Source organism: Wickerhamomyces anomalus (assembly GCF_001661255.1).
Source record: "Wickerhamomyces anomalus NRRL Y-366-8 unplaced genomic scaffold WICANscaffold_7, whole genome shotgun sequence".
NCBI lineage: Eukaryota > Fungi > Ascomycota > Saccharomycetes > Phaffomycetales > Wickerhamomycetaceae > Hansenula > Hansenula anomala.
In genome coordinates this window covers 744,938-768,961 of record NW_017567116.1, presented here as the reverse complement: position 1 = coordinate 768,961, position 24,024 = coordinate 744,938, and the positions used below count along the sequence as shown (strand labels likewise).

The window sequence follows — 24,024 nt, the reverse complement described above, 5'->3', positions numbered from 1 at the left end:
AAAAAATCCGAGCCCATGTTGCGCTTACCACTTCGATTCACTATATAACAAACTACAACTTATTTAAACAATTAAAACATGGTAATTTTATATAAACTAGCAACAGAACAAATGTCATTAAAGATGAATATATGAAAAGATGTATACAATGCACTTTCTCTCTCTTTTTTTCTAAAAAAATCAAACCTATCAGTGAATCCACCATCAAAATTAAAAATAAAAAAATATCACAACCAATTTCCTTTTAGAACAAATAAACAGAACATGAATAAATAATTTGATCATTACATTAGTAACATGATACCAAGTGTCATACCGACACTAAAAATGATAGCTTTCATCCCACTTTTACCAATTGGTTGTGGATAGAATAATGATAATCCAGCACCACTTGATTCAGTAACGGAATGTGTAGATGAGGAACTATTAGTTGGTGAAGCTTCTGATGAGCCACTAGCACCTGTTGAATTTGTTGCTGATGAAGCAGCTGAACCAGAAGTGGTGGAAACTGCATTTCTAACATTGCTTGAAGATTCAGATCTTGTAACTAAAGATGACGCAGAAGATGAATAGATATGATCAACTCTTGATCTTGAACTTGATAAACCATCATGGATGCTTGATGAAGAATCGGATGATGAAGATGATTGTTCTTCAGATGAAGAAGACGATTCTGATTCAGATGAAGAGGAAGAACCAGAGCTTGTTTTACTAGATGAGTCAATAGTACCACCAGCAACTAAAGTTTCAAATTCATCTTCAGCATCATCCATTCTACCATTAACTTTACCATCAACAGCTTCAATAGATGTCCAGTCACCAGATTGGTCAGTGTATTTGTATTCAGTACCACTTGAGTAATCAGAAACAACAATTCTTTCAACGTACATACTAAATGGGGTTTTAGAATAATCTGTTTCACCACCAGCCCATTGAATAGTACCTGGAGCATTATCTGGATCACCACCAGCCCAAATACCAAGCATAACATACATTGGACTTTGTGGGTAACCGTCACTGGTATCATTTTTGAGAGTTCTAACAGCTTGTCCATCAATATACCAAACTAATTGTTCCATACCCCAGTCAATAGTATAATTATGGTATTGAGTCTGTGGACTGTCAACTTGATTGAAAGTACCTCTATCATAAGTTGAAGTGTTACCTTTTGAGAAAAAGTTTGTTTGAACTTGAGTTTGATCACCACCAATCCATTCCAAATCTATTTCATCCAAATCATCACTCTGTAAATAAAATGAAGAAACAATACCAGTACCATGTGCAGCTTTCAAGATAACCTCCAGCTTACCATACATCAAGTAAAAATTTGATTTTAAAGATGGATTATCAAATCTTTTAGCCAAAGTCAACTTTAAACCTTCATCAGTATAATGCACTTCATCTTTAGTTGATGATGGGGAGAACCACTTTGATTCTTGTTTAAAATCTTCAGCAAAAGAAGTAGCCAAAGCTTTATCTGGAGCACAAGAACTTGATGACAAAGGGTTACAAGCAGATGTTGATTGAGCAGACACGATAGCTGGTAAGACCAGTAATGAAGTGAACCAAAGTGATTTAACTTGAACCATTATTTCTGTCTTATCCTTGAAGTTGATCTATATTTGGATAGGGTGTGAAGAAGTTTTGGATCGATGAAAAAAACACGCTTCATATTGGGATCTGGTTTTGTGTTTTTATATATATGAGAATTCCCATATTTTGATCTGTACGTACATTCCTCGAGAAATTGTACCACAAACATTGTTTATGGCTGGTTTTGCACAAAAAAAACAACAGTTTATTTATGGAAACGCCAGATCGCGAATCCTAAGCCGATGCGGTCGGCGCAACACAAATGGCCCTGCCACTAAAACAATGACATTTTAAACAACCGAGAAACACTATTAATGGCACTGGATAATGGAGGATTTGAAGGTAGTAGAGTTCAGACAGTTTTTAATTGAAGCTTGATATATATTTATCTTTTTTTAAGCCATTAACTCGTATTTTTCCCTCTAATAATTTAGTTCTTTGGTGTCTCAGCCTACGTTCTCCTCGGCTCAGCGTACGCAAAACCCAGCCCAGCCTAACACGAAACGCGTTTTGAATCTCTCCTTTCAAAAAGTGAAAGGAACATAGAAAGGCCAATTGTATTACAGTAACTTAAACCTTAGTGAAGACTTAAGGCAAAAGGAAGTGTTGAATCTTGGCTCATCACGAACGTTTAAACTTATGACGAGCATGAAGGATCAACTTGACTGAAAGAACTCGCAGTTACCTAAAGAAGTATAGTAATTCAAATGATTCAATGAGCTTCGTACTTCGAGAACTGTTGAAAAAAGGGTCTGAATCAGGTATCCATCAATTCTCGATTACTAGGACTATAATAAGTCTTACTATCAAAGAGATACAAGTAATTATTGATGTAATATGCTTTAACTAACGTATACTCAAAAAATTGGACATAACTCGTTTCTGCTAAACTTAACGGGCAGGTTACAAAAAAGAGAAAAATTACACTTCAATCGATTTAAGCGCTGCAAACTACTTAGAGATAAGTTACACAACAGAACCATACACGAGAAGACGATGGTCCATCGAAGCTATGGTAGTGATGATTGATCATTGGGTTGATTGTTTGATTTGTACTGGTATTATGTGATGTTGGTAAAGGAAAAGAAATATTGCAGGAAAACCCTTTTTTAAATACCAAAGTTGTCTTTGTGTTTATATTTGTTGACACAAAACCAAATACAGAGCCACCACAGACCTGAGTGCTAATATGGCTGGATTTTATCGCTAATAATGTGTCATGAAATCTTACTTGCTCAAATAAGCTGGTGCTAGCAAGTTGCTCAAGAATGTCATTGCTAGATTACACTACATATTTTGATCCCTTTTCCAATGGTACTGATAATAAAGGATTCCTACATTTTTTTGACTTCTTGAACACTCCAAAATCAGGGTCTGCTCAAAATTCTGCTGGTATATCATTCAGGACTTTTATTTCATCTGTACTGATTTCTTTGATATTTTGTGCTTTCCAAACAACCATTTTCAGTTTACTTCGGTGCAAATTGAAAAATATCTATCAACCCAACTGTTATTACGTTCCTGATAATGAAAGAATCGCTCCATTGAATGATGGTCTCTTTAGCTGGGTTCCCTCTACAATTATGCATCCTTTGAATGATTATTTGAGGTTAGGTTTAGATGCTTATTTTTTCCTTAGGTATTTATGTTTTCTATTGGTACTTTTTACAGCATTGGCTTGTATAAATATCCCTGTTTTAATCCCAGTGAATTATACTTCCGGATATGATCATTATAAACCAAGAGATTTGTTGAAATATACCAATGGTACAATTCCTAAAGTCACTACTGGATTGGATAGGATTTCAATGTCAAATATTGCACCACTTTTCTCGAAAAGGTTAAGCATTCATTTAACTATGACAGTTATTTCAATTTTTTTGTTCCATGGACTTGTTATTGCAGAGTTGTTGAATTATGTGAAAATCAAAAATAATTACTTAGTAACAAAAGCTCAACAACCTCCAAAAATTCCAAGTAGAAACCATTCAAACACTATTTTAATTGATAATGTTCCTTTGAATTTGTTAGATAGGAAACTATTGACCAAAGTTTTCAGCAAAGTTTCGGGAAATAAAATAAAGAACATATGGTTTGTTTACAATTATGATGAATTGAAAAGCAAGTATTCAAAAAATGTTCATTTGATTGACAAGATTGAAGTTTTAGAGACAAAGCTCATTTCAGGTCACTTTTTTGCGAATGCTATAGTTGATGAAAACTATGTGGACGATACAACAAGATTTGGACACAATAAGCGAATGTTCAATATTAGAAGGTTGGGGGATATCAGAGTTAAATTTGTTTGGTATGTTTTTCCAAAGTTTTACATGAGAAATATAAAGGAAACATTAGAAGTTGTTATCAGTGAACATGTTGAAAACAAACGCAAAATCGGACAGCTAAGAGCCTCATTGATTGCAAGAGAAAAAAGTCCGTTGAATGACAAGAAATACAACAAAGTATTTATTCAGTTTAAAGACAGTTTCCAACCTCATTTGTTCAGTCAAATCCAGATATCTGATAAAGTGAACGCACTTGATAATACTCTTATATTCGTTGATCCACAAGATTTGATATGGGAAAATCTTTCAGTGCAAAGTAATGCTTTTGTTTTTGCTAGAGTTATATTGGCCAACACTTTTAGCGTGATAGTGATACTAGGATGGGTGATTCCAGTAGCCTTCATTGGATTGATATCACAACTTCCATATTTAACGGTATTAATTCCTTTTTTATCTTGGTTGAACTATTTACCAGACTATGTTACAGATGTCATTTCAAATTTTCTTTCTGTTGTTCTTTTGGTTTGTTTATCAGAGACTGTACCTTTTATTTTTAGATGGTTGAGCTTTCTTAAATGCAAAAAAACTGGTGCTCAAGTTGAGTTAGATGTCCAAAACTGGATGTTTGTCTTTCTGTTCATTCATATTTTCATGGTTGTTACGATATCTTCTGGTTTAACAGTGATTTTGGAAAGTTTAGTGAACAACCCGGTGTCAATCCCTAATATTTTGGCAACAAACTTACCCAAATGTTCAAATTTTTTCTTTTCATACTTATTAATCAGAGGCTTGTCATATTTTGGGAACAACCTTTTGCAGATATTACAATTATTCAAAAGCATCGTGACAAATCCCTTCAGAGATACAACACCAAGAAGAAAATTTATCAGACTAACAAGTATTCCAAGTTATAAATGGGGGTCTATTTACCCAACGTTTGCTGTTTTGGGATCTATTGGATTGATATATTGCATCTTGTCACCATTGATTCTTGTTTTCTGTTGCTTATCTTTTGTCATGGTATTGTTATCATTCAAGTACTCATTGAAGTATCAATTTAATTTGAGAAATGTTTCTGAAAATTACGGACAATTTTACCCTAAAGCCATTTTTCATCTATATTCAGGTATTTATTTCATGGAAATTTGTTTACTCGGAATCTTTATTTTGTCAAGAGATGAATTGAACCAGCCAAATTGTATTGGTCATTCCTTCATCACTTTTGTTCTTTTGATATTCACTGCTGCTGGTCAAATACAAATTCAAAAAATGTTTAATAAACTTTTATCCAAAAATATGCCATTGACTTTATATGACCCAGATATGAACGAACCTGAAGAATATGAACTTCAAGATCTCGAAGCTGGACCTGCAGCTATTGCTAAACGGAGAGAAGAAGATCACAACGAAGCTCCAAATGAAAACTTATTCAATGATACTTTTCACCATGCTTGTTTTCAACATACAAATAATTTGATCTGGATTCCAAGCGATTGCTTCAGCGTATCAGAAGCTGAGATTAATTCGTTAAAGTACTTTGGCATAGAAGGGAGAAACAGGGATGCAGAAATATCGAAAAATGGTGATCTTGTGATCCAGAATGGCCCACCAGATGGTACTAGTGTTAGTGAGTAGAAGGAAAGTTTTTACAATATAGTCCATATATACACATGTATTGTAATAAATTAAAACATCGTAATGACCCCCATCTGTTTATTCTTCATCTTCATTCAACGGTTCTCTAACATTTTTTCTGCTTGGCCAAACACTTGGTAGTCTAATAACTTGGAACCTTGGTTCGACACATCTCTCAATGAACCAACTTTTCAGTTGATTTTCAATCAAGTTACTGATCTTAGGTATATTTTCCAATTTAGATCTTGAACCAATTAAGGACTTTATGCTGAAATTGAGTCTGAAATCTGGTGCAAATGAAAACATTAGGGCAGTACCTTTCCCTTTATCATCATTCAATAAATCATCATCATCACCAATTGAAATCAATGAAACCGTTAAACACCCACTAAATCTAACTATTGAAACACTCAATTGAATAGGTAGTATAGCTGTTAAAGGTTTTGGTTTATTCAATAACAGATTAGTTTCAATACCAAGTGTTAAAGTGTCTGAAAGATCAACATCAATTTTAGCTTGTAAATTATTAAGATTTGTTGGATTCTTTTTTATACGACAATTTGAAAAGATTGGATAATCATCACCTATATCCAGTTCTGTGATCTTTATTCTATCCAAATAATCTGGTAGTTCTGCATTTTGTAGGAAGCTATTGAGTGAATTGACTATATTATCTGAAGCTAATGCTTCTTGTCTGAATTGATTAATTGTCTGTGCAACCAAGACGTTGAACCAATCCAAAGATTCAGGAGAATGTGTTTCCACATTATAGTATGTCTTCTCCAGGATGGAATTGATAGAAACACTTGGGTCGTTACTATCATTAGCGCCTGAACCACCTGTACTCCCTATATCTTTATTCTTGACAACGGGTATTTTCAAGTCATTTAAATTATCATTGGGGGATTTAGTTTCACTGAAGACGAAAAACTTTATGAAAAAAATCAACACTATTATAACACTTAGCTGACCTATCAGAAGACCTTGTGTAAATGACCAATTCTTTGATTGGGATGCTGCATTCAATTGAAATTGTCGTTGTAAATGATATGGTAATGCTTTGCTAATGTAGTCGTCCAATGTAATCAATGTGGAGTGTGAGTCTTGTTGGATCACCACTGTTGTAGGAGTTGTAGTTTCAACATTATTGGATTCAGTCATTATACTATCCCTAATAGCATCTAACAAAGCTTTCTGGAATGATTTAGGTTGTTGTTTGATATCAACTTTTGATCGACCTCATGTTTTTCTCATTTCGTCCCAAATTTGGATGGTGCGCCAAAATAACAACAACTTTAATTCCAAATTAAACCAAAAAATATTTAGACAATAGGAGCCAAATCTAGTTCAGTAAACTCCAAATGACAATAGAAATATACCTAAATGGCAAATGTCTTCTTAAACTGCTTCAAACCTGAGATTTTTCCAGCCGTTTTTCCTGGTGTGGTATTCAGCTGGCATAAAAGTATCCAAGATGATGCGGTGGCTCAATGGTAGAGCTTTCGACTCCAGTTTGGACTTTAGTGCAATCGAAGGGTTGCAGGTTCAATTCCTGTCCGTGTCAATCTTTTTTTTCGCGAATTTTTCGCGCTCGATTACATAATCTCAAGGCTCGAATTTAACCAATCAACAATTCTCAAAACAAATTTACATAAAAAATGAAAAAAAAGCGTTGATAGATTATAGGCTCTTTCAGCAAAACATAGATATACAACACAGATTTATCAAGCATCAAGCAAAATGGTATGTCAAAATAAAGCGAGACACGTATTAGGTGCTGAAGTTATGGATTTGAGGTCTGTCATGTGTTTTTTCTTGGTAATGAGAGCCCATTGTCATAGCTTGTTTGAGGACGTATTCAAAATCAATGTTAAGAATCAATGTTAAGTATCATCAAAAATAGTTATTGAAATAATCAATTCCCATTGTTTCAAAAGAGATTCAGACCCCTTCTCAAAATCTAATACTTCGTCCCTTTCGTTAACTTATTGGACCAGTTTTACTAACAGATTTTTTAGTCTTTCTACACCAGCATTTACAACACTTTGATTAAAAGAAACTCTGTCTACGTTGGTACCATCTTCGTTGGTGCTTTCGTCTTCCAAGGTTTCTTCGATGTTGCCGTCACTAAATTTTACGAAAACCACAACAAAGGTAAATTATGGAAAGATATCAAAGGTAAATACCTTGAAGGTGGTGATGATGAAGCTGAAGATGATGAATAAACAATGAATTGTTCCTAATCAATAATAGATCAAATCAAAACTTATTTATACTGAAATCTACAAAAAATTTAATCAACAAATGTCATTTCTTTTGGTACATATTCAACTTTATGAGCCAATATGGCAAACAAAAATCAAAAACATCAACATATTCATCTATTTCAAATTACAACAAAGAACATATTAGAAATTTGTTATAATTAAAGTTTGTACATGGTTTTACAACCCAACTGTTTCGTTTCAAATACACAAAGCTAAAATTTAATATGTTATAAACTCGTAGATTAAATCAATATTTACTAAAATTTCTCAAACATTGAAATCAAATCAATCCACGTCATCGCTGTCTAGATCATCGTCAAAGTGATCAATTTCCATGTCATCTGCAACCTCAAACCCATCATTGTCATAATATCCATCTATGTACATGTCATCTTCTGACATAAATCCTCCGTTATCGACATCTTCAAAATGATCTAATTCACCTTCTAGAAACTCTTCCTCCTCTTCTTCAGTGAAAAAACCAAATCCATCATCATCTTCATCATCTTCATCCATTTGATCCGAGTCCATTTCTGAATCTTCTTCATCTTCATCATTGATAACTGGTCCTCTAAGCTCATTAACATAATTAGCTCCTGGTGGGAATGTGAAAACAAATGGTTGATCATCATCATCCATGTTCTGGACTTCAAGATCTGTTCTTGCATTTGCTAAAAATTGTTGCCAAAATCGTTCCTCTCCATTATTATCTAAACCTAATCTTGGGAATACGGGTGAAGAATTTCTGCTCAAATATGAGAAAATGGAACCAGTCAACCATAAGCTGTTCAAATATTTATATCTTTCAACGTTTAATCTAGCGATTTGACCGTTTTGAACAGCTTTATTACCACTTTGACCATGTGAATTTAAAAATGGAGCATTAACAATCTTGGAATAATGACCACTAACCGTGCTACTCATTAAATTGACAACATCAGTATTTGGTGTTAAGTATAACCCATCTGGGCCACTATCACAGTGTGTGTTCTTCATATGAAGTAACTTTTCATTTCTATCATCAGTTTTGAACACCTTTTTACCACATGTCAAGCACACCGAAAAATCAATTCTATTGTTATAACTTGAAATGTTCACTTCTGGCTCAAATCTTTTTGATATATTAGTTGATGTGTCATTTGTTGTTGTTGTAAAAAAGTTTAGCTCAGTTGGTAAATCAACCAATTTGATAACACCAGGATAAGGCAAAGGCTCATCAAATTTGAAAGCTGTTCTTTCTTTATTCTCCATTGACACACGAATAACTTCATGATAATTTGGAAATCCCAAAGAGCTTAATAGATCATTCAAGACAGCACTATCATCATCTGATTTCTGTAAATCAAAGTCTGGGAACAGCACTCTGAAGAAAATGCATAGACTTCTCAACTGTGGTAGCAACATCAATTCAGTCATTTTGACAATTTGCACAGAAAACTGATCATCAGCCAAAAACTTCTGCTTAACAGGCAAGGGAATACCAGAATCACTAATCAAACTTCTAAAAGCATTAATCTGCTCTTGTGAAGGCATTTCGCCAGTCAACTCAACCGAAAACTCACCACAGTCGAAAACTCTTGAAAGTAAGCGGCACAGATATTCACCAGAAACATCAACGAACCTTTCTCTTATATCTTCCCTCATATCACTTGTACCCATGAAAAAGCTAACTATCAATTGATATACAACATCAATTTCATGATCAGGATGGTGCCCAAGGTCAGATATGCTAAAATGACGATATTGTTGAAAAATGGTCAAAGTCTGGAAAACTCCTCTTAAAACTCTGTAAGTCTGCTCAGGAATTTGTTTCAAAAATTCCGAATATGATGAAGATCCATTGATTCTGGTTGATATTTCAGCTTGTCTAATTGAACTGCTCAAAATATTCAACATTCGTGTAAAATACTTGACGTCTGCACCTGCCTTTTCAAAATCTCTTCCCAAAACCACATCCAATGAATCTTCAAAACCATCACCATAAGACCCGAAAGAAACATCCATTGTTTGATCCACAAATGATTCGAATACACTGCTTGAGGTGTTTGATAAAATTTCATGACTGATGATATTTTTAGGGTTGAAAACTGGGAGAAAGTGATTGTGGTATGTCTTACATAGTGGACATGCAAATGATGGGGTTGAGTGATTGTGTTCCCTCATGTAATCCTTTAGACATTTGAAATGCATCCCATGATTACATGATGACGCGATTGTATGAGTTTCAAAGTTATTGCGTCTATTCTCAGATAATGGGAAGCCCAAGCCAACAGCTTCAGGGTTATTTCCAACAGAATCATCATCCCAATTCTTAAATGCCCTTTGAATGAAATATTTATCATGAGATGGAAGATGTCTGAAAACATTCGACTTGACAAATGAAGCAGGAATACCAAACAAATCTTCAGGTGTCTCTGCACCTTGACATAAAACACAGTGTCTGACGCCTTCTGGAGTATCAGAGTTCTCACTTTCTTCATCTTGAGCACCTGTATCATTCTTTTCAATGAACAATTTCTGCTTCTTTGACATTTTTTCCAAAATTTTCTTTTGACGCTCTTTCGCAATTCTTCTCTTGCGTTCTGGCTCACTTTCATCAAAATTAACACCACTAGACTTCTTTTTCTCCTTATAAACATTCACCGCTTCTTCACCGAAACAGGATGTCAATGTCTCAAAAAATGAGCGGCTATTTTTAACAATCAATGATTCCAATAAGTAATCTGCTTTTCTTGTAGTTTGTTTTGAGAAATCTGAAGAAGTTGCAATAGAAAATAAAGACTCACACACAGGTATCTGAACAAAAGATTCAATAATATGATCTTTACCATTAACCATCTCATCATCTTTGAAAACAGCATGTAGCAAATGAAGCAATTGGGGAACATAAGTGTCTTGATTGTTTTGGAGTGCATATTCTAGCAGTTTGTAAACAAACTTTGCAAATTCATTTGTTCTAGTGAAACCGGCCAAGGTCTTGTAAGATTCAAGTTTAGCTAATTTTGGTTCAAGAATAACATCATCAACAGGTTTGTCAGTCTCTGAAAGTGCTTTGCATAAAACTGTTGTATTATCTTGAAAGTCTTTAACTTGTGCCAATAATTTCAACGGATCAACAAACTTGTAATAATCAGGTTTTAAGCTGTAACGACCATCATCATTTAATCCTCTTGGAGCAGTGAACATCGAAACTTCATTCAAGATTTCATCTAAACGTTCATATGATGACAAATCATCAGATAGAGACTCTTCAATCTCAGAATAAGTCAACGGTTTATAATATAGTGTGTAAATGAGAACCTGTTTCAATCTATGACGTATTTCCTTCTCGGTAGACTCAAACTCCATAAACAATGAACGTTCTGAAATAAGCACATAGAAAAATGATATCAATTTCTCAAGAATTGTGTAGACCTTATCTTCATAAACTGTATTGGTGAGCTGCATTTTGTTTGAAAACCAATCCAACAATTCGAATCTGTTCAAAATATTTAAAAATGCTCTTTCCGGATCAGTGCACAGTAATCCTATCTGTGTTAAGTGAACATCCCTGTAATAACCAGTATCATGAACCAACTGAGGCGATTTATAGGTATATGCTTGTTTTAAAGAGCTTAACCCGTTACGAACCCAGAATTGAGACTCGATCTGAACACATAACACAATTGCTCTTAAAGAAGAATCAGCAATTTTAACAAAATCAAAGCCATCAACAACTTTTATAATATCTTCTGAGGACTTGGCAGCAATTTGTAATAGCCTTGAAAGAAAGACATTTGAAGGGTTCATGAAACCAGTGTATTCTTTAGATACTTGGAAATCAACAAGCTCATAAGACTTATAGACTTTAGATTTATCTGATGGCTGCAACGATAATAAATGAAGCAATTTTTGAATTGCAAGAGCAACAGATTCTCTATCAACTGGATTTAATTTGGAAGGATCGCTGGCAGCATAAACAACCCCTAATAATTGTAAAGTATAGCCAAAGTAATCAACAAAGTCATAAGTTTCATTCTCAACATGTTCACCAACCTTTCTCTGGATCTCCCAATTGCTATCAAATAGACGAAGAAGGTAGCAAAATGGCATGAAGTTTTCTGGTAAAAAGAAGTTGTTGATTGTGGTTGTTTTGTCAAACATATAATTCAAATCATTTATGGATCTCGTAAATGATTTCCTGATGGATGTAGATTTATCTAGCATTCTATGAGGAATTCTGAACTTTTTCACTTCAGAATTCAACGGTCTGGAATGAGAATCAAATAATCTCACAACCGGATATAGTACATCTCTTATCTTTTCAGTGCTTATAATATTTGTTGAATTGGTTGGACAAGTGAAAAATTGACAAGATATTTCATCTAGAGCACTAATGTGTGGTTCTCTATCTAGCTTGGATAAGTTGCTCATCAGTAACCCATAAATCTCCACTATTTGATTGGCTGCAATAATTTTGTATTCAAGATCAGAAACTAATGATGGGATCAACAAATCATGAACTTTCGCTCTGAGCAGTTTCCAATATCTCAAATCAAAGAAAAGTAGATATTGCATTCTTGTCTCCAAAGCCAAGGTTGAACTTTCTTTAGTAATATCTGAAATTGTCGTGGTGGCTGATGTTTCTCTTTTGGTGAAATCAATAGTTTCATGACTGATATATGGCAAATGCTGACCATTCAAAAGCCCTGAATCAGTTGAGTATAAGGAAGACCATACTGAATCGCCTAAATCATCTGAATTGTATTGAGAGCATAATGATTTGCATAAAGCCCTTCTCGCTATTTTTTGGAATGCAGTGTTTGGAAAATTAATAGTGTCTGAAATCCAATCTATTATAGTTTTGGTGTAATCTTGTCTCAAAAAATCAACTTTGGACATTATAGTTGCAGTTAACCCATTGGATTGAACATTTGTGAATCCAGTAATTAGTGCTTCAAGAGATGAATTTTCAAGCAAAATAGTTCTTCCTTCTTTATCAACTTGGGTTGCCACTTGTTTGGCCCCTGCACGGGAGGTAGAAGTTGCACTGATGATGGCACTTTGAGCTTCATGGAAATTGTGGAATTCATCGTTCCAAAGAACAACACAATATTGTATTATCATATCTTTCATCCCATATTTTTCTGCATTCAATGTCTGTTGCGATATATCTTTCTTCAACAAATCAATAGCTTCCTTTTGATCACCACTGCGGCTAACTAATCGTCTTAACCTCTCATTAACCACGGGTAGTGTTTGGTTTTGACGAGCAAACACTTCGATAACAAAATCTAAACAAACGTCATAAACAACTTTCAAAAACAATTCATAGTCCTCATTGAAAATACCATTGTAATCATTGACTTCTGCATCCGCTTTAGAATTACATTTGCAATGCAATTCTCTTTTCCACGCCTCTGGATCACCACAATCACAAATACCAGTATTCCCAGAAGAGCAAATACTTGCATTGACTTGATGGCCAATATGATCTTCTTTATTAAAACAATGAACACATAAGACACATGTATTGTCAAACGAACAATCCAGGCAGCGATAGATAGGTTCACCTTTCTTAAACTTTCTTCCACAGTTCCTTCCAACATGGGTGAAATTAACCTGCTTATTTTCAAAAAATTGCTGTCTAGAGCTCAAGGAAGCTGAACTTGCCCAACCTTTTGGAAAATCTTTTGGTTCAGCCAATGGGAACATTGTAGGTAGTGTAGCACCTTCTTTAGAGGCAGCATAATACAATACGCTCCATAATGCATCGTTTGAATCTGGACCAAGCACAGTCAAATTCGCTAGCGCGTTCCTTAGCTTAGCCTTAAATGGCGACAAATCCATATCGAAACGAAGTTGAAACGTTAACTTATCAGTTGCTGAATCAAATATCCACTTCTAGCTTTAGTGTTGTGATGCTTCGGTGTATTTCAGTGCCTTCAATGTGACTAAGTATCTTGTCCAACTTGAAAAGACGACTTCGATTGAAGATTGAAAATGTGTTGGCCCACAACAAATTTGCCTTCGCCGGTTCGGGCAGTGTTTTTGTAATTTCGCGGGTTTTTGTTGATGTTTTTGCGAACAGATCTTACAATGCTGGAGTTGGTTGAATCCTGATCATTACAAATCTCTATTACAAAAAGTTCGCTCGAATTGTGGGGTAGTCAGATTATTCTGGGAGACATTACTACAGAGAGGAACGTTGATATTACATTGTTTCAATATTTGGGGTGAAGCTCGATTGTTTGAATAATTAAGCAGTTGGTGGCCATCGAAGAAGACACAATTGATCAGTTCAAACAATGATGACCGGTTTGACCAGTCAGGATCACCGTGAGCTATTAAAAAAGTATTTAGTTCATCTTCCGCACCAATTTCATTATGATTTTAGTGATGCTGCTAGAATTGATCTAAGGCGAGCTTTATATTATGCTGCTGCTGATGGAGGGCGCTACATACGTGCATTTTTCCCAGATGTCGATGAAGATCAATTACCCACTTATGCTCAAGTATTGATGCCAGATAAATGTCATAAGAAGTGCTCACAAGAGTTTTATTTGAAAAGAGGCGAGAATGTTGATCCACGTCACCCAAATCGATCTTGTGGACGTAAATTTAAAAAAGGTGAACCAGTTTATAGATGCGTCACATGTGGTCATGATGAGTCTTCAGGACTTTGTTTAAACTGTTACAATGAAAAGTTTCATAAAGGTCATGATGTTATTATGAGTATATGTCAAAGAGAATTCGGAGGTGTATGTGATTGTGGCGACCCAGAAGCGTGGAAATCAAAAGTCCACTGTGATCATTTTGATGTTGAAGAAACTAGTGATAGTGATTTTCCAATTGACTTTAAAAACTCACTATATGATACGATAGAGATTGTTCTTGATTATATTGTTGATGTCATGGCAGGCTCTTCGTCGTCTATCCTGAAGGGTATCAGAGATAGTCCAGCAAAAATCATCGAAGAATCTCAAAGATCAACTTTGCTATATGAGAAATACAAAGGTCAGGACTGGAATTCGGAAAAATTCTATTTATTATTGTACAATGATCAAAACAAACAATACAGAGATGCCATTCAAAGAGTCGCACTTACAACGGAAAAAGTTTTAGACTTTGCAACAATGGTCGCTGATGAGGTCCACCAACATGGGAGAGCAAAAGTGATTGGATCATCGGATATCGAGACATTACTTAATGCCCAAAAAACTTTAGAAGCCACAGGCTTATCAAGTTGCATCAGAAGTGCCCGTGATATATTCAGGGAAGAGATGTGCGCTGATATGGTTCAATGGTTGACAGATATTGCAAATGGTTCAATCAGCGGGAATTACAACGTTTCAAGAGATTTGCTGCTGAGGGCGGTATGCAGCCCCTGGAATACAGGTGTATCATGCTATCCAATTCCTGAGGGGCATCCCATTGGTTTTTTGGACTTGGATATGATACCCAACGTGGCCATCTCCTCTAGAGATTCTTCGAATCCCAAAAGTGAGAACTGGAAATTCACACCAACAAGCTGGAATGTTGATGGCGAGCTAGCTAATGAATGTGGATATGATGTTAATTTTTCATTCAATCATCAGGATAAGAAATCTTTCCACGGTTCAAAATTTCAATACTTGCTATTCTTTGATATTCGGTACTGGAAGTCATTTAGGGTTGATCTTCATAATCTCTTCAGCTCAGTATTAACAGCCAATTTAACCTATAGACCACTACTTTGCTGCCAATACCTAGATATTTATCCTACTATGCTGGAGTTGTTTTTTCTTCATGACCGAGAACCAGAGTCCAGCTGTATGACTTCAATGAATCAAATATTAACGCCATTCGGAACAGCCACTATGATTGCTGACCATGGTGACCTGACAAGGCTTTTAGCTGCTGCTTATAGTTTTCTCACTTCGTTATCAGTCAGACGCCCCTGTGATGTTGACACTTCCATGAATCTAGCACCAACTGCGTTCAAAAATAGGAAAGTGGGTCAAGTGTTTTTTGATATTTGTTGTATTCTGTTGAAGTCAGATAGTGTTGAGAATATATTGACTTCTCAATTCATCAATCAGGTCTGTGATATTCTTGAGTTGTTTCAAGGAAGACCAACGCTAGAAAGAGAAGCAGTGGAACATGTGGAGTACGAGTCTACTGATTATGGACTTTATTTCAATATCTATTCTGTCATTTCTTCATTATCGGAGATGGTTGCTAAGACATTTTTGAAGCCTAATAATAAATCCACTCCAGAATTAATAACTGTTGCGTTTTCAAGGCTTCTGATTCTTTTGCATTCAAATCAAGGATCAAATGGGTCCAGTGACATTACAGATTTGATTTACAAAAATATTGACACTCTAGAAGGAAAGTTGAATGTGACAGACTTCAAAGTTCATTCCTCAAAAGTTAGTTTTCTTCACCCAATGCATGCATTCCTGACATGGATAGTTCAATATTCTGGTATTACCGACTTAGCCCAATTGGATGACAATTTTAGGTCAAATTCTGTTGACGAGATGGCAAGAGTTTTAGTTGAACACCCTCTTAGAGTAATAGTGATGTTATCTCAGATCAAAATAGGGTTCTGGGTTAGGAATGGTTTCAGTATACGTACACAGCTACACATCTACAAAGGAAGTGGTATCAGAGAATCTGGTTATCGAAGAGACTTATTTATGATTCAGTTCTTGGCCAGTATTGCTAACTCTGAAATGATTTTGATGTCTATGTTTAGCAGATGGTCGTTGCTCCCTTGGCTTAAAGAAGATTTTGGAAATCATGATGATTATGATGCTGCTGAGCTACCATTGATGGTTGAAGAATGCCTTTTATTTTTCATCCACCTCTTATCACAAACCTCATACTATTTTGATCCAACTGAAGTGATAGATCAAAGGCTTTCAACTGAGATCATCCATGCTTTGTGTTTCCAACCATTGACTTATTCCAAGTTGTGTTCTGAAGTACCAGACTTTCTTGTCCATGAAAAGCGCTTTGATTTGGTGCTGAAGAAAGTTGCAAATTATGAACCTCCATTATCAAGTAATCAATCGGGTATTTATAAGCTCAAAGAAGAATTGTTCAGCCAGGTGGATCCTTATTATATTCATTACAATTCTAATAAAAGAGAAGAAGCTGAAAAGGCGATGAAAGAGAGAATTTCAAAAAAGAAAAAGGTCCCTAGTACGGAAACATTCATCACTCCAAGTTTGAAGTCGCTTGAAAATACAGTGTTCAAAGATTTGTTTCGTTTCACCTCCTCCAAAAATTTTGTGCAATTCTTGAAGTCAACGTTGAAATATGTGAATAATGAGGGAATAGCTAAAACAGATACAATGCTTAACTTTGCTTTGCACCTCATTCATATTGCAATCGAAGGTAGAGAATTGAAGTACTCAAGGGAATTTAGTGAAAATATTTGGTCTGAACTTACAGCTGACCACAATGAACCATTTTATTACGAAAGTGTTGGTTCTTTGTTATATAAATTTTTGAAGGATGATGATTACGGCTTACATCATTCTAAAATTAGGGAAATATTCAGAACGTTAAAAGATAAGGACAGAACGGTGGATAGTTATTTGAAAGAACAGGTTCAAAGTTTTGATGCTTCAATTTTAGGATCAGATTTTCTTTCTCCACCACCAACTGCTTCATCTGAATTTGAGCGCAAAAAAATACTGGCCAGAGAAAGAAGAGCAAAGATTATGGCCAAGTTCAAACAGCAACAATGTCAATTTGTGGAAAAGAACAAACTTGATGGGGATGGTAATGATACCGATACTGATGCAGATATGGTGGATAATGATGAAGAGGTGAAAGGATGGCTTTATCCGGAGGAACATTGCATTTTATGTCAAATGCCCAAGGGACCTGATGAGTTTTTTGGTGTTGTTTTCAATGCGTCCGCTTCATCGTCTGCTAGAACTGTTCCTTTTGAGGATAAATATTGGACATTGAAAGCTTTTGATGAATCCAATCATGACAACCCGAAGTTGAGTCGGTATTATGATGATGTTAGGTCAAAACATGTTATTGGTCCAGCTTTCCCTATGAACGAGCATGATTGTACGTTAAGCAGTGTTGTTGCTTCAAGCTGTGGTCATGGTATGCATTATTCCTGTTATCAGAATTACCTTGTCTCAACAAGAAGTCGCCAAACACAAATCACCAGAACAGTTCCTGAAGATTTTGAGAATCTTGAATTCATATGTCCTTTGTGTAAATCCTTAGGAAATCTATTTGTTCCGATTCTTTGGACGCACAATAATCGGTCGTTGAAAGAGTTTTTGAAACCGCAAGAAAATTGGCATGCTGGATTTGATTCATTGAGGTATTCATCATTTTCAGATTCGGAATCAGAACTTACCCATATTTTAGCTGATGATGCTCTTTCCTCGCTAAAATCACAATACAAAAGCTTGATTTTGCAAAATACTATTCCTAAAGCATTGCGTGATATAACCTCAAGAATTTCAAAGCGTATAGGGGAGCTTTCTCAACCACATTTTAGAGAATATTTAACCAAACTGATTTCCAACACCATTTCCTCTACAGAAATAGCTCTAAGGAGAACTGATTCTGAGATCAATGTGGCTTCGAAACTATCAAATCAAACTTTGACAACATTAAGAATACTTGTGGAGTTCAAGAAAACTTGGTTTGCTATACTTTCTCATTACCAACACCATAAGTTGCCAGAAGAGAATGTTCAAGTAAAAGTTGCAGATGAATGTCTAGGAAAGTTGGCTTACTTATCAAGTGATAAGGTCTTTGAAGTTTTTGACGATCTTGATTTCTTTGAGATGTTGGTTTCATGTGTTCCATCGAATAATATTTCGGACAACTCAATTCAAAGGTTGTGTTATACTGGGCTTTTGATTCAAATAATAGCAACTTTACTTTCACAACTTAAAGGCAGTATGTTTGATGAAAAAGTCGGTCTTTTTGATTTGAGTCTCCTAGAAGTATCAGAGAACACAAGCTCAAATATTCTGGGTCTAGCTAGACAAATCAGAGATAATCATCCAGTGTTTGATAATTTACCTGATGAAGTATTTGAAGATGTGAGGTTTCCGAATTTGTTATACACCTTGTTGGTTCATTCTATCACACCTTTCTTGAGAAAGGTCTCTATCTGGTGCTTAGCTTCATGTGCAAATTTGGATAGTGTGGATTTGGATCAGTACTATGAAGATGATAGTGAAGCTATTAGGTTGGCCAAGTTTTTGAATCTACCCACTGTGGAGGAGCAATTAGAATTGTTCAACCAACCAGAAACTGTCGAGAATTCCAAATTTTCAGGCTTTGTTCAATATATCCAAACCACTGATAATGATCTAAGGTTTTCTAAGTTGGAATATCCAGGTCTTGTGAAGCTTATCGATATCCCAAAGAGGTTGGATGACATTTTTACAAAGATCATATATGTCAAGCCAGAATTTAAGTCGATTATAGGGTTTGATCCTGCTGTTTGTTTATTCTGTGGAAAGATTGTTAATCTGCAGAAAAGTGCGTACGAAGGAAACAAAGGTGAATGTAATAATCATTATGAGAATGAGTGTCTGAATGATTTCGGGATGTTTCTATTGCCGAAACATAGCTCAATACTGTTACTACATAAAGGAAATGGTTCCTTCCACCCTGCACCCTATATTGATAGTCATGGTGAATATGATTCGGATGCTAGACAAGGTCAGATTTTAACGTTAAGTGAAGATAAATATGATAACTTTATAAAACAAATGTGGCTTCAACACGATACACAAAACTATGTCACTAGAAAGTTGGAAGGAACACTGGATATAGGTGGATGGGAGACATTATAGATAAATATACTTTCAGTTTGTGATACTGTAGACCTACTATAGCTAGAGCTGAATGAATAAATTAGACATCAATATATTAAAGCAATCTATTTGGATTCTTCTAGTTTAGCTTCTTTGAGTTTTTCTGCTGCTTCATCAGCACCAGAAGCATCTCCAGCAGCTTCAGCTTTCTTTATAGCACCAGGGTGACGAGAGCCTTTATCTTTGACTTTTTTGACCTTCTTCTTTTCTGGAACTGGAGCTGGATAACCTTTAGTTTGAGCTTCTTGGAATTCTGGATCGTTTTTGAAGTCTTCACGAATTGGAGCCAACAAAACGTTAATGGCATCAGCAACACCTGTTTTCAAATCTGGTGGAGCTAATTTCTCTTCTTTGTAATCTTTCACTAATTGTTCAAATGATGTATAAGTGATTGGACCACCGAATTTTTCAGGACGATCGATTGGGAATTCAAATTGTCCAGCACCTTTATTCAACTCTTGGATAGGTAGTACAACATATTCAATGAATGAAAGTAAACCATTGTCTTCAACAACACCTGGTGCACAAAAAGCAGTATTGATCTTCTTTTTGACTTGTTTTGGCTCTTCTAAAATATCAATTTTTGAGTTTGGATCAGAAGCAGACATTTTACCACCTTGAGTCAAACCTGGAACCATTGGGTTCATTAAATGAGCTCTTTTCTTGTAACCTAAAGATTGTAGGTTTTCTTCAGCCAAAACGAAAATTTTACGTTGATCCACACCACCAATTTGAACATCAACACCTAAATGTTCTTCATCTAGGGCTTGCATTAATGGATAGATTAAACCACTCAATAATGGGTTTGCAACTTGTTTGACAACATCAGCACCTGCACGTTTAGCATCATTTTGTGAAACAATATTTGATAGACGGAAAATATCCAAGGTATATTTTTCAGTCAATTGGTAACTTGAACCAACAACAAACTTTAGCTTCTCGATAGGAACACCAATAGATTTCAAAATGGATTTGACAACTTTTTCATAATATTTAGCTCTAAAATTCACAACTTCTAATGAAGCTTTCATATTGTCTAAAAATGCATGTAAATCAGCCAAAAGCACAGTAACTTCACAGCCCGCTTTTAACAAGTCTGCCAATTTGGTCATTGGAACGAAATAACCACAGTGAGGTCTACCAGTTGGAGCAGTACCCCAGTAAACCTTCAATGGGCGTTCTCTCTTTTCCAGAATATCTTTGATAATTTGAGCATTAAGAACTTCTTGCAAATTCTTTGTTATAAGGTTGAATTGTTCTTCTGGGTCTGTAACAATATCGGACATCTTGCTAAAAGCACTTTTCTTATCTTCATTCAATTCAACATCAAACTCTAGCCTAAGGGTTAGTTATCTGTTCTCAATGCCTGTGGTATTGTATGCTTTAGTACGTACCTAAAAATTCATGCCCAAATCGACCTTGGTGCCCCGAGTAATATCTCAAATAAAACGACTCTGTAGCATCTTCAGCATCGAGGTCAGGCTTTTTGATCGCACTCTCTTCTTCTTGTGACATGTCAGCGTTGTTTATGGCAAAAGCCTACACAGAGAGCATTTTTAGGGTAGCTTCTTGTAAATGATCTCAAGAATTAGCTAGGGAGGCTCCAGGCTCCAGCCTAGGAGTTCTGAAATATACGCATAAAATACCTGCCTAGGTATGCAAAGCTCTCACTAGCTCAACTGAGTAGCTCATATATTCCCGAGTAAATTTCAGGCCTGAGAAATTTAGGTGAAAAAAAAAAAAAACTACTACAAAATTGAAAAATCAACAATACAATACAATCAGTCATCGTTCACTTCAAGAGACTGTCAAACCGCTCGTTCCTAAGGCTTCCCTACTAAGGTAAGGTATACCAACAATTCAAACTACAGGAGGGATGAGTTAATAAGAAAAGAGTGTGAGTGGATCAAGCATAAAAACTAGATTCAATATACTAATATTTCCATTAGTTTCAATTAGTGCAGCAGTGGTGAAACAATTGAAGAAAATAGTAGCTGAAAGTGAGATACTGAAGTAAGTGGGATATTGATTCAATGTTCTGAGAGAAGTATTAACATCTATTGTTCAGGGAAGATGATGCTAAATGGCCGCCAAAGAATAGAGATGGTAAGCAAGAGTTAGAAATCAAAGCTGGAAGGTATCATATATCGTTTGAGGTAAGTCACATTAAATATAGATTCATTTGAGTTCTAACTAACAAACAGACAACCAAATTGGGCTCTTTAACAGATGTTAGAAATAGTGAAGATCCAGAAGGTTTAAGAGTGTTTTACTATTTCGTTCAAGATATAAAAGCTTTAATATTTTCGCTAATTTCACTCCATTTCAAGGTATGTAACAAAGCTGGCCATTATCAAATGCAAAATACTAACCCACACCCAGGTCAAACCTATATGAACTCATCAAGAGTTTCTTGTTTAATTAACAAGTTTGTACTATACATACAATTTAGAGATTTCGATTATGTAAGATATTATGTAATTTTGTAAGAAATATCGACGAAATAAAAATCAAACCAGTTACAAAACCCATCTTTACACTTTATCATTCATTCTGTTGCGACTTGAAGTTAGATTTATTAGGTTAAATCTTTCAGAACCATCATCACCAAGCAGATCATCCATTCTTTTGATTCATCATGGGTTCCAATCCGTTGCGTGCTCCTCCAAGGCCACTCATCAAAAGAGAAGTGAAGAGAGAAACAACCAGACAAATACCGCAAGCACCAAAACAAACCACTTTCAATCCAGCAGACTATGATATCAGTACCTTAAGAGCTTGTACACAACAAGAAATTGAGGATGTCAAGACTCATATTCTAAAGTTCCAATCAAAACAAAAAGTTGATCCGGTTCACAAGTTTACTAAACCAGTTAGATTACATCGTAAGGAGACTAAAAATTTACAATATCAATTGACAAGAGCTGAAATTGAACAACGTCAAAGGGAAAATGTTGAATTGAAAAGACAAGAGGAGGAAGAGAAATTGAGAATAATAGAAGAAAGGGAAAAGAATGGAATTGTTAGAGAAGTTGCAGATATGTCCAAGGTGGCACCAGAACCTGTAAAGACTGAAGAGGAAAAGAAATTGGAGAAACAAGAAAAGCAATTGGCACAGATTGCCCCAGATGGTGGTGCTAGAAAGAACAAGATTCAATTTAAAAAGAAGACTAGACAAATCAAATCATATGACGAAGGAGCTAAAAAGTTGAGATATGAAGAATATTACCCTTGGGTTATGGAGGATTATGATGGTAAAAACACTTGGGTAGGTAGTTATGAAGCTGGTAGCTCTGATGCTTATGTTTTATTGATTGCCGATCAAAAGGATAAATCTTTCAAAATGGTTCCAGCTGATAAGGTTTACAGATTCACACCTAGAAACAAATATTCAACATTAACTTTAGAAGAAGCTGAAGCAAGAATGGAGAAAAACAACTCTGTTCCAAGATGGTTGATGAAACACCTTGATGAAAATGAACAAAAATTAACGAGATATGAACGTACAAAAAAGAAGATGAAAACAGTAGTGGGAACTTCAGGTGGTGATGAAGACAAAGGTGGTAGAGATTCAGATAATGATGATTTAGATTTTGAAGAGGACTTTGCGGATGATGAAGAAGCACCAATTGTCGATGGTGATGAAGAGGAAAACAAAGAAAGTGAACGTAAAATTAAGAGAGAAATGAGATCAGCAAACGCCATGGGTCTTCATGATGAAGATAATGGAGATGATCTTTATGATGATTTATTTGAAAGTAGAAAAGTTGACAAAGAAGGTGAAAGATTACGTAAAGCATTGAATAAAACTGATATGACTGGTATTTATGAATCTGACGAAGATGCTAATCCATATCTATCAGAATCTGATCTGGAAGTTGATGAAGATGAAGAAGGAGGTGCTAAAGCTGACTTGAGTAAACCTGTTTCCCCAGTTCCATCAGGAGAAGCCACTCGTAAAAGTGCAACACCATCAGGAAGAAGCATCAAAGTTAAAACGGTCAATAATCCAGTTGGTCTCGTTGTGCTTTCAGCTTTACCTTCTGTTTTAGTTAAATTTCCAAAAGGTGAATGGAATCCAAATGTTAAGAAAAGAGTTGTTGAAACTTCTGATGACGAAGCAAGATCACATAAAAGAGTTAAATTGGAAGAACCTACACAGCAAATACCACAATCACCAGAAGTTAAAAGGGAAACTTCTTCTAATGAAATTCCTAATGATGATTTATTAGTTGAAGATGATATCATTCAAGTTGTTACAAATGAAAAAGTTACAGCTAAGGAATTAATCCATAAATTGAAAGCTAAACTTTCAAGACATCCTGATAACAAGACTAGAATCAAAGGATTTGTCAGAAAGTTATTAAAGAGTCAAGATGGTTATTTGGTTTTGAAAGATAGTTAGTT

At 35.3% G+C, this 24,024-nt stretch overlaps 9 protein-coding genes and 1 non-coding gene across 10 annotated transcripts; 6 read left to right on the top strand and 4 right to left on the bottom strand.

Annotated features, from left to right (window-relative positions):
• Positions 1 to 86: 86 nt before the first annotated feature.
• CRH1 (transglycosylase) lies at positions 87 to 1,681 on the bottom strand. Its single transcript, XM_019182606.1, has one exon. The coding sequence runs from the start codon at positions 1,587 to 1,589 to the stop codon at positions 285 to 287; it is 1,305 nt and encodes a 434-aa protein (XP_019036486.1). The 5' UTR covers positions 1,590 to 1,681; the 3' UTR covers positions 87 to 284.
• A 1,552-nt stretch (positions 1,682 to 3,233) lies between these two features.
• Positions 3,234 to 5,513, top strand: SPO75 (Spo75p; the record flags this gene model as incomplete). Its single annotated transcript, XM_019186620.1, has 2 exons — positions 3,234 to 3,780; positions 3,805 to 5,513. Coding segments are annotated over 2 exons (2,256 nt in total), but the record flags the coding sequence as incomplete, so codon positions are not given.
• Positions 5,514 to 6,067: 554 nt separating this feature from the next.
• On the bottom strand, positions 6,068 to 6,674 carry MMM1 (ERMES complex subunit MMM1; the record flags this gene model as incomplete). The annotated part of the gene is made up of 2 exons (XM_019186619.1): positions 6,068 to 6,429; positions 6,511 to 6,674. Coding segments are annotated over 2 exons (526 nt in total), but the record flags the coding sequence as incomplete, so codon positions are not given.
• Positions 6,675 to 6,989: 315 nt separating this feature from the next.
• On the top strand, positions 6,990 to 7,077 carry WICANDRAFT_t135. Its single transcript has one exon. It is a non-coding gene; the product is annotated as a tRNA-Trp (tRNA).
• A 460-nt stretch (positions 7,078 to 7,537) lies between these two features.
• QCR9 (ubiquinol--cytochrome-c reductase subunit 9) lies at positions 7,538 to 7,726 on the top strand (the record flags this gene model as incomplete). The annotated part of the gene is made up of 1 exon (XM_019180772.1): positions 7,538 to 7,726. A coding segment is annotated over one exon (189 nt), but the record flags the coding sequence as incomplete, so codon positions are not given.
• Positions 7,727 to 8,482: 756 nt separating this feature from the next.
• Positions 8,483 to 13,567, bottom strand: WICANDRAFT_16599 (uncharacterized protein; the record flags this gene model as incomplete). Its single annotated transcript, XM_019180699.1, has 1 exon — positions 8,483 to 13,567. A coding segment is annotated over one exon (5,085 nt), but the record flags the coding sequence as incomplete, so codon positions are not given.
• A 500-nt stretch (positions 13,568 to 14,067) lies between these two features.
• WICANDRAFT_81490 (uncharacterized protein) lies at positions 14,068 to 19,596 on the top strand (the record flags this gene model as incomplete). The annotated part of the gene is made up of 1 exon (XM_019185242.1): positions 14,068 to 19,596. One exon carries the CDS (start codon positions 14,068 to 14,070, stop codon positions 19,594 to 19,596), a length of 5,529 nt encoding a protein of 1,842 aa, XP_019036481.1.
• Positions 19,597 to 19,682: 86 nt separating this feature from the next.
• TYS1 (tyrosine--tRNA ligase TYS1) lies at positions 19,683 to 21,132 on the bottom strand (the record flags this gene model as incomplete). Its single annotated transcript, XM_019185241.1, has 2 exons — positions 19,683 to 20,950; positions 21,012 to 21,132. The coding sequence occupies 2 exons, from the start codon at positions 21,130 to 21,132 to the stop codon at positions 19,683 to 19,685; spliced, it is 1,389 nt and encodes a 462-aa protein (XP_019036480.1).
• Positions 21,133 to 21,456: 324 nt separating this feature from the next.
• On the top strand, positions 21,457 to 22,106 carry WICANDRAFT_35832 (uncharacterized protein; the record flags this gene model as incomplete). Its single annotated transcript, XM_019182361.1, has 4 exons — positions 21,457 to 21,514; positions 21,567 to 21,630; positions 21,686 to 21,773; positions 21,822 to 22,106. Coding segments are annotated over 4 exons (495 nt in total), but the record flags the coding sequence as incomplete, so codon positions are not given.
• A 149-nt stretch (positions 22,107 to 22,255) lies between these two features.
• Positions 22,256 to 24,022, top strand: TFG1 (transcription factor IIF subunit TFG1; the record flags this gene model as incomplete). Its single annotated transcript, XM_019182364.1, has 2 exons — positions 22,256 to 22,666; positions 22,736 to 24,022. The coding sequence occupies 2 exons, from the start codon at positions 22,256 to 22,258 to the stop codon at positions 24,020 to 24,022; spliced, it is 1,698 nt and encodes a 565-aa protein (XP_019036478.1).
• Positions 24,023 to 24,024: the final 2 nt, after the last annotated feature.

Coding starts and splice junctions, on each gene's coding strand:
- CRH1 (XM_019182606.1), bottom strand. CDS start 1,589: ATGGTTCAAGTTAAATCACTTTGGTTCACTTCATTACTGGTCTTACCA.